The sequence below is a fragment of the Lutjanus erythropterus genome, chromosome 14 (assembly GCF_056507025.1).
Source record: "Lutjanus erythropterus isolate fLutEry1 chromosome 14, fLutEry1.hap2, whole genome shotgun sequence".
Classification (NCBI taxonomy): Eukaryota; Metazoa; Chordata; class Actinopteri; order Lutjaniformes; family Lutjanidae; genus Lutjanus; species Lutjanus erythropterus.
This window is the reverse complement of record NC_139330.1, coordinates 13,294,957-13,304,342: the sequence shown is the minus strand read 5'-3', so window position 1 is coordinate 13,304,342 and position 9,386 is coordinate 13,294,957. Positions and strand designations below refer to the sequence as shown.

General features: G+C 40.2%; 1 protein-coding gene across 2 annotated transcripts; it reads right to left on the bottom strand.

Annotated features, from left to right (window-relative positions):
- Positions 1-1,230: 1,230 nt before the first annotated feature.
- On the bottom strand, positions 1,231-8,462 carry LOC146315298 (placenta-specific protein 9-like). Of its 2 annotated transcripts, XM_084736328.1 has the most exons (4): positions 8,342-8,442; positions 8,159-8,230; positions 2,015-2,106; positions 1,231-1,539 (listed from the first exon to the last, which is right to left on the bottom strand). In XM_084736328.1, exons 2-4 carry the CDS (start codon positions 8,220-8,222, stop codon positions 1,390-1,392), a joined length of 306 nt encoding a protein of 101 aa, XP_084592454.1. In that variant the 5' UTR covers positions 8,223-8,230; positions 8,342-8,442; the 3' UTR covers positions 1,231-1,389. The 2 variants fall into 2 exon arrangements, with proteins under 2 accessions (XP_084592454.1, XP_084592453.1); XM_084736327.1 differs by having other exon boundaries at positions 8,159-8,462.
- Between the last annotated feature and the right edge of the window lie 924 nt (positions 8,463-9,386).

The following is a 9,386-nucleotide window of genomic DNA, read 5'->3' as shown; positions in this document are numbered from 1 at the left end:
GTGTTTGACCAGCAACAGCATGTCTCCTATTCAACCGTTTTCCGATGGATGCTTTCGAGGTGTACCATACTGTAGATGTCTTAACTCTGTGGATACAGTTTGAAACTCAGTGCCCTGTTTGAGAAAACAAATCAAGAATAAGAAGAAGAAAATGTGATTTATGCCACTCTTTTCCTTCTTGTGATCCTATTTTGCATAATGTTCTTGTGCTGCAGGATTTTTACAGGGAGTCAGTGAAAAGCCTTGTTACTGTACCAACTGAAACTGCTCCGTGTGTTTAAAAAATGCTGCTTTAACTGCTTTGATAAAGAAATAAATCTCCTTCCAGTAATTTGGCGTCTGTGTGTCTTTGTCATTTCCACTCAAATACAGCATTAAAGGGATAGCGTGCCCTCAGTTTGGAGAAGAAGAGAGGGGCCCCAGTATGGATGCTAAGCAATGTACTGCTGCGGACAGGGTCAGCAACAAAAGGTATTTTAGCCACTTAAAAAAGGCTCATCTAAAAAGTTCATATCATGTCAAATGCACATTATATTTAGAGTAGTTTCACCACTTTACTTTGTCATCAAACACCTTTTTCTGACAGGAAATAGCTGTTATATTATCCAAATATCGCTCTCTTAAAATCAACCAAACTCAAGTATATTCTTTTTTTCTTAACTGTGTAAAATGGTCGACATGACGCAACTTTGTTCATAATTTCAGTAATAGATGAAGACTTAATATTTTAACATAGTGTTTATTGTAATTATGTATTTTTATTAACTAATATTTCACAGTATTCTGGATTTGTACACATACGACAGTACACTTTTGGTGTCCCCTTCAGGGGTTGCTCTTTAGAAGTTTTTCTGTGTACTGTGCTCTTCCAACTTTGAAATGAAATACCCGTCCTTGCCTGCTTCTTCTCCAAACTTGGGGCACACAGACCACCTTCTACTGTAGGTAAAACACTGACATTTCATAAGAACATCATGCAACCCCCCTTCAAATAATCTGAACTGTCCCTTTAAAGGCACGGTTTGTCTGCAGACAGTAGAGGGCGGTGGAGAGCAGGGGTATGAATAAACAGAGCAGAGATGTCCAAAGTGAATTAATCTCTTTAAATAGCATTGTAAACATGAGCTGAGCCACTATTGACTGCAGGAGGAAGAATCTAGGACTGAATCTATAGACATGAGGCTGTCACAGGATTAGTGAGAGTAAATAAAGCAGACTAGCTTTGGCCTATTTTTAAGACAAAAACTTCATTTTGATACACAGATACAGTATATGCATTCTCACAGATTAAAAAATGGTTTGCAATAAAGTCATGTAAACACATGTAATTCCTCAAAGTCCAAGTTCAAGAGTCATCGTGAGTCCCTCCTCCATGGATGTCCGCTCAGTTTAAGACTGGCCCCTCCGCTCTGGGTCTTCCAGGATGTCCACAGTTGTCTTTGCTGTATTGACCAACAGGGGGCGCCACTTTGGGGCTTCAATGACATCCAGAAGTGCAGCCAGCTCAACCTCCAACTTCTCAACTGTGTCCTCCACTTTCTGCAGGAGACATAGTTGTGTGGTTGACATATGAATAATACATTAATAAGTTGTAGTATGAATAATAGAATCATCACTCATGAATAATACAATCACTTATTCATATGAATAATACAGTTGCCCAAAACAGCTAGTAAAGTCAGGTCAGAGTAAGAGTGGGGTTTGTCAGATGACATGAATGTGGAGACTTGGAGTAACTCGTCATTGTTTTGGAAAAAGTTGAGCAATCATGGGGGTTTTGCACAGTATGTGACTGTGGATGTGGCAGTGAGCCACGGCTGTGTCGACATCTTATCCCTGAAAGGAAATGCTGAGGATTTTATTTTTTACTTTTTTATTTTTTTGGCAGCCTAAGATGGAGAGAAAGCTGACATTTAATAATGAAGCTGACAACACCCGGGGTGAAAAAATCCCAAATCCTGATGGTTTCAAACCATACAGGGCTCTGAATGTCAGGTCGGTTTGGAAACGGCACCTTCTCCACTACATCCAGGCGGCTGTGAAGGTTTGTGTGCTCTTGACAGGCGCTTGAACGCACCGCTCGAGGGCGCAGGTCAGCCTCAGGTCCTGGAAAAAAGAAAAGATGCATGTCTGAGTGGATTTACAGTGTTTGGTGTAGGCTTAAAATAGCAAACAAACCATTTTTAAAAGCAGAAAGAGTACTGATCTTATTCTTATAACATACTGATTTTAAAAGCAGCACTTTAACTCCACATTTAAAAAGTATTAAGAACAAGATTGAGGAGAAAAAAAATGTTTTTTTCTATGACTGTAAGAAATACAGACAAAGAACATCAAACATTTAAGCCCAAAACACAGATTCCACACACCAAACAAACAATACAGTGATATAAACTCTAATATTGGATATTAAAGGAATAGTTTGACACACTGAGAAATTGTATTTATTTACAGTGTTAGATGAAAAGATCAATACTCTCACATCTGTGCATTAAACAGCAGTTGTTAGCTTAGCATAGGTAGCTGTGCTAATGTGCTTCATAAATGTACAGAGACGAGAAAAAAAAGAGAGATGGAAGCTCCTGTGAGATCTGAGTTCAGTCAGAGGGTGAGTTGAAACACAAAGGTCTGTGCATAGGGGAAAGCGGTGTATCTTGTCACACAGCTGAGTTTTCACACTGATTATACTTTCAATACCAGTTGCATGTGCAACTCACTGTTCTGAAGTTACTTTGCTCTTGACATGCATGATAATTTCGGATTGTTCAACCAAGTAAAAAGAAAGCTAACACAAAATGGAAATACATAAGTGCATAAAAAGCGTTTCATCAGTAAAAAGATTTGTAATGATAGAATATATTTTTGTAAGGATATGCAAACAAAAAGAAGCAAATAAAGAAGGAAGGAGGGAAGCACAATGGGAAGTCTTTGTTGCAAAAGACCAACAGTGGCAGCCTCAGCTTTTATACATGTTGTTATATGTTAAAATGTAATGTGACAATCTATCCCACTTAGTCTGAGAAGTTACCCAGTGATGCACAAACACACATTCTTATCTCTTAATCATTCATAACCATTCACTTATTACCTAATTTAAAATGGCAAATGAGTGACTGTAATGTTCTGAGACAGAGAAATTGAAATGAAAGCAAAAAGTATGACAAGATTTCTTGTTACTTCAAATTTTGCACTATGAACTGTAACAGATGTGTGAGCAAGAGGCTTAAAGTTCAAAGTGCAATGTAAAGACAAAACATTATATCCCAATCGTATGTACACTACATGCAACATACATACTTTGTAAGCTGCAGAACATACTAAAAGTTAAATATATGTAAGTTGGAATATAGATACAGACACGCTAAACTCAGTATTCAGTCTGTAAACACTCAATCTCCCAGCTTTTGTCTTTCAACCTGAGTGGAAACAATTTTTAAAAAACCTGTGCTGCCAAAACAAAAATCTAATCTAATCTAAGGGTTTGTTAGCTGTTTAAGCAACTACCTTGCATTGCAAATCCCCAGACGATCAGTAGGCGGTGAGATCTCCATACAGTTGGTTTGTCTGCTACCAGCTAGCTTACAGCGCCTGTACTTTTGCTACACTGGCTCTTTGTGGGCAAAAATTGGACCGTTCAAGAGGTTCGGTGGTTAAATTTGCATAAACGAGTCAAGGCAGCTGATTTTGTTACCATTAAACAAAGTCAGTGTAATTGTTTCTCCCTGTTTCCACTTTAAAAATTGAAGCTAGCTTCACATTTAGCCCACAGACATGAGAGTGTTTGGTGCTATAACACAAAGCAAATGTGAGAAATAAACAACTGAAAACATCTATTTTAGTGTTGTCACATTCATGTAGTGTAATCTAGCATGCTGGTAATGTACTTTTTGGATCATTTAACATTTCATTCTTCAGTCTAGTACCATGTTAGGCCTACACATAACAGCAGGAGAGTGATCTGCCTCATCATGTGGAGTCTAAAATGTTCCTGACGTTTCCCCCTCATAGTTATGTTTCCAATTATCTGTTTCCCTTTGAAGTCCACATATTTGAGGGGAAGCCTGCGTTCTCTCGCAGGACTCTGCTTCCATTTTCTAACACCTTCTTTGTGGCTGCAGGCCAAGCTCCCATTGATATCGTTTATATGTTATAAATGAGTGAACTTCTCATTCATTTACTGAACGCTGGCAGCCGTGCTGTTGCTGTTATTTAGATGAAATATTTGGAGGGTATGCGAGCAGCTTTAATGCCTGAGAGCGCGTGCTGTTATCGAACATTAATGACACCAAGGCAGCGTTAGGTTCCCTCTGCAGAGTGAGGTTCTGTCAATATTATTCCTCTCACACCGTGGCCGCCTGCCAGCGACCTAACAAGGACGTGCTTTCACCTTTTCTCCTGAAATATACAGTTAGGGGCTCTTTCATCGGAAAATTACTCCACATCCCATCTTCAGTGCTCTTAGAATTAAAGCTGCTAAGGAGAACCATTGAGGATCCTTCAGCTTGTCCCTGTAAGAGAACCGTTTTTGGTCCCTGGTAAAACCTAAAGGTTCCACTTGCAACCCTTTTAAAGAGTTCTACCTAAAATCCAGCATACAGGGTTATACCTAGACGCGTCTGTGAAAGGTTTCAACCAGAACTCCCTATGAGAAGATGTTCTACAGAGAACCTTTCTATGGTGTAGTGGTTCCACCCAGAAAGCCACTGTCTAAAGGTACTAACAAGAACACACCCTACTGAGAACCTTTTTATAATCCAAGGGTAAACCTAGAACATACCCAGGGTTCTACCGAGAACCTTTTTAACTCTTTTAAATTCCAAGGGTTTTATGTAGAACCCACACAGGAGATTCTACCAGAAACCCTTTTTTATTCCAAGGGTTTGACCCAGAAACCTACACAGGGGTTTAACACGAACCTTTTTATATTATGGTACAAAGAACCCTCGTCATTCAAAGGGGGGTCCTTTGGATGAAAAGAGCCAGTCTTTAAGGAAGAACCCCTGTGGAAACCTTACTTCTAAAAGTGAAAGTAATGCACTGGTAAAATGCCAAAGAGTTCTTTCTAACTGTAATAATATATAAAGCTACACGCCCACACTGTTTGGTTTTCTTGAGGTTAAAATCACAGTTTTTATTTTAACAGATAATCACATTTGACATTTGTTTGAGCATCATTTCAGTTCATTTCCTACCTTTTCCCACCACTTAATGCCTTTATATTACTCATTTTGTCTCCTCCGTGCTGTCTCTAGGGTTCTGTAGGAAAGCGGAGCTGCACATGTGCACACTTTTGGAAATATTAATTTTAGAACAAAAATACCTGCCATTCAGTCTACTGTCAAATAAACACAGACTGTGGCTTTGTCCAGGTTTCCGTCCTCTTAGCTTCATCAGCAATTTCACCATTTTTGCATCTGACATGAACTAAAAAAGATGAAGTCCAATTTTTCATCTTTCACTGATATACAGGTAGAAACAAGAGTTGTTTTTCTGTTGGTCTCATGCTCTAACAGTATTTGTCCTAACAAGTTATTTAGTCTACCGCTGACCCTTAAAATCCTTTGTTTCTCAAGCAATAAAAGCTGTGCAAGCAGAGACAGCCTGAAATGATTCCCATATCTTATTCTGAACATTGTCCTCCCGTGCACAGCCGTGCCTTAGCATCAGGCCGCCTTGATTTTACAGAGATATCCCACGGAAACATTTTACAAGCTCCATTACGCCGACCAGAGGGGCGCCAAGTTCAGTACATGCAGGAAACAGGCCAAGACAGAGCGATGGATGGATGGAAGGTGCAAAAAGTTCATCAGATTTCCTCATGAGTGGTCAAAGCAGATGTCTTGTTGAACCGACCCGAGGGCATGGAGATTTGGCAAACCTCGCCTGCCTTGTTTTGACAGTGACAGATGAATTATCAGCAGTCTGCTAAAGACATGAAGATTTCCTACACAGGATCTGGAGGTAAAAGTCATTAAAGTGGTGGGTTTTTCTGTTGTTGTTGTTGCATTTCAAAGCAACCACAGTCTTCAGCTGTAACAGAATGTGCTGCTGGTTTCACGATCAGCAAAAAAAAAAAAAAAAAGAAGAAGACACAGCTGTGCTTCCATCTAAGTGTCAGTGTGTGTTTGTGTGATCAATGTGTGTACAGCACAGTCTGCTCTTTAGAAGGGGAAAACTTTCAAGAGAGCTACATGCTGATGCTCATGATAAATGCTGTTGTGCAAAGGAAGAAGTGTCTGTGCTGTACGCAATAAACTGGAGATGTGATTAATGTGGCTGATGCAAAACTGGCTGGCTGAGATGTAATATTATCACCAGCCTGCGTTTCCAAACACCGACAACAAGGCATTTGTTCCTGTTTGTGTTGGATTTTGCTTTTGTCCAGCTCACTTTTTTTTTCCCTGTCAGATCTGTTCCAGGAGGTTGAGAAATCACCCCACACGCCAAGAAAACACACCACAGGAGAAGCAAACACAGATATGATGATCTAACCCACCGACTCCACCCGAGGACAAAGGTGAATAACTGTGTGTGTGTGTGTTTGTGTGTGTGGCTTTGTGCACTGACACGGCTCTCTACAGGAGAGAGGGAGTTCAGTCGAGTGCAAAATTGAGAAGTCAGTGCAGGTCAGAGTGTTAGTTCACAGCAACAGTGTTCATACAAACCAAGCTGTGGCCTGACAGACGCCCATGGAAAACATTACGGTGGTTTACCAGCACCATCAGCGAAGAATGTGCAATACTACAGCGTGTGTACTACATACCAGCCTGCTTTAATACACGAGGTGGAAAAACTACATAAGGTGTGCAACAGCAAATCTGCCCAGGCACTTCAAATGCTTTCACCCATTACATGTGTTTTAACTTAAAGGGACAGTTTGGATTATTTGAAGTGGGGTTGTATGAGCTACTTATCAATAGTCAGCAACAAACTTATTTTGCCACTTAATTGATCAACCACAGGAGTACATTGCTTAGTTTCTTACTCTGGTACTTCTGCTGCTTCTCTAAACTTGGCGCATGCTCACCGCCATCTACTGCAGGTGATACTGTACACTGACGATGCTACCTCATGCAACTCCACTTAAAAAAAAAAACCTGAGCTATCTTTTTAAATGCTTATACCGTCACATCCACTGATTTTTATCTTCAGTTAATAATTCAACTGTTTTCAGCTCTTACACCTAAACAGACATGGTCATTTTTCAGCTGCTGAAGTGCTTCAACCACAACTGCAACTGAAAGTGCTGCAGGCAAAAACATTTACATTTTGGAAAGTTTTTCCAGTTTCTAGTTTTTCACTCACATGTAACTTTTTAACACCAGTATTGAGCACCATGTCCTGCTCCTTTGCCAGTTTCTGAGATTGTGACATCTGAACTGTGAAAAATCCTTTAAGCATGAGCTATTCCACCCGTGTTAACTTCTTTTTACACTCTAAATTTAAAGCAAAATTTAGCTTTTAAGATAAAATCTGAGATCAAAAGCGTTGTGCATGTTTAAATGGCTGTGTGTGCTCACTTGTTGCATATGGTGAATGTTCTTTTTGTTGTATTCTTCCTGCAGTTGGCCATTCTTGCACTATGAAGTCAGTGTAATTCACACTTGAGGCCGTCAGTCACAGATTTGGCTCCGGAGGACTGGCCGACATTTTTGTGAATTTCCTTTGGATTTTAGCAACACTGGTAAACAAAGCTAAACACACTGGCTGGAAGGCGGCAAATGGACATAATGGATGAAGGAAAGAGTGATTGTTTGAAACTTTGCTGTCAGAATATTGGATTAAGTGTAGCCTGAGCTGCAGTGAAATTAGTAACAGATGTGCTGGCAATCCCTGAACACACAGACTCACATGTGTGTGTATGTGCAACCATGATGTCAGTTCAGCTTCATGTGTGTTCATCCAGCCATCAGCTACACTTACACATATCTGTGACGTATATTAAATGTATTGCACAATGCAACATAGACATAATGTATGCAGGAATAGATATGATCAGAACATGCGCTGATCCATAAATCATCTGTTCTAGTAAGTCAATGCTGTGTAAACACTCCAAACACTGATCCACTCAGCTGAGTGTCCTCTGGCCCTTCCTGTCTGACCTGTGACCCCTTGACCCTCCCCCCTCCCGACCACACCCGGCTACATCCCTTACCTGCTGCAGCGTAGCCAATCAGAAGGAAGATGAGTCCAACTGAGGAGGTGAAGGGGCGTGTCATAGTGAAACCTGGCGAGCAGATGATGACAAAGAGTGTGAGAGAAAAGAGAAAAGAAGGGGAGAAAAAGACAGAGAGCCCCCCCAAATCTCCTCTAATTCAGAAGCAGACTAAAAACCAACAGATCTCTTCTCCTCCACAACTCTTCCTCTCTCCCTCTTTGCCCTGCGTTCGCTCTCTTGCTCTCTAATCCTTCCCTCGTTGACTTGGTTGCGCCCAGTTTCCTAATGAAAACATTAGATGCAGAACAAAAAGCTCAGTATCTGGGAAGGGGCGGGTGGGTTGTACTGGGGAGGGGACTCAGATCTCAGTTCAGCCTCAGACCGAGTGACTTTTAAAGACGGGAACTCTGCTTTTACCTTTTATGTGGTGCAGGTTTTGTGTTACATTTGTGGTCACCGGTATTTTCATGTTCACATTTGAAGTTAACGAAAAAAAGATTTTTAAATAGTTTGTAGACTGTAACTCTCCTTAAACATGTCTGAGCCAACAGAGTTTATATAAATTACAGCTTGTCCGAAATGCAACAGCCAGACTCCTCGGCAGAACTGAAAAAAGAGAGCACATTTTTCCTATTTAAGCTTCTCCTCAGGTTGTCTGAGGGGAAGGGGGTCACTGGCCACCCCTGAAATCTGATTGGCCTCCCTAAGTGGCTCATTATCCTCTAATATAATCTATCCAGTGAGAGGCGAGACCTTAGCTTCAGCCAACTTTTTGAGTATTTGTACATGTGCATTGTTTTCTTTTGTATGGTCTACTTTTTTTTACAAGGTTAATTTACTTAAATTCACAATTATTTCAACCAGTTCAATCAATCGAATAAAAGTATTTTTCACAATGGAGTGTGGAGTGGAGTTGGCCATATTTTAAAGATGTAATAAAAAATGCAATTAAGAAATCATTGATAATGCCACTTTCATCTAATTACACGTTTCACATTTAATCTAGGCCGTTTAGTTATTTTTGTAATCTTACTACGTAATCCCATTTTCGTGTCATCTGTTTCTGCTCAACCCTGATTATGAAGAAGAAAACATGACATAAGGTGACTTACTGCTTTCCAGAAATAAGATTTAAATTGTATATTCATACCATTCCAGGACTGTCTTAAAAACACGCCACCCTTTGATTAATGCTGTGATGCTTCAGCGATGACTTATTTTTAGC

Bases quoted from the DNA above. Each gene is read 5' to 3' on its own strand.
- LOC146315298 (XM_084736327.1), bottom strand. From the start codon at position 8,222: ATGACACGCCCCTTCACCTCCTCAGTTGGACTCATCTTCCTTCTGATT. The intron at 2,107-8,158 runs GTAAGGGATGTA...TCTTTTTTCCAG, and splicing joins GATTGGCTACGCTGCAGCAG to GACCTGAGGCTGACCTGCGC. The intron at 1,540-2,014 runs GTGCCGTTTCCA...TGTCTCCTGCAG, and splicing joins GCCTGGATGTAGTGGAGAAG to AAAGTGGAGGACACAGTTGA.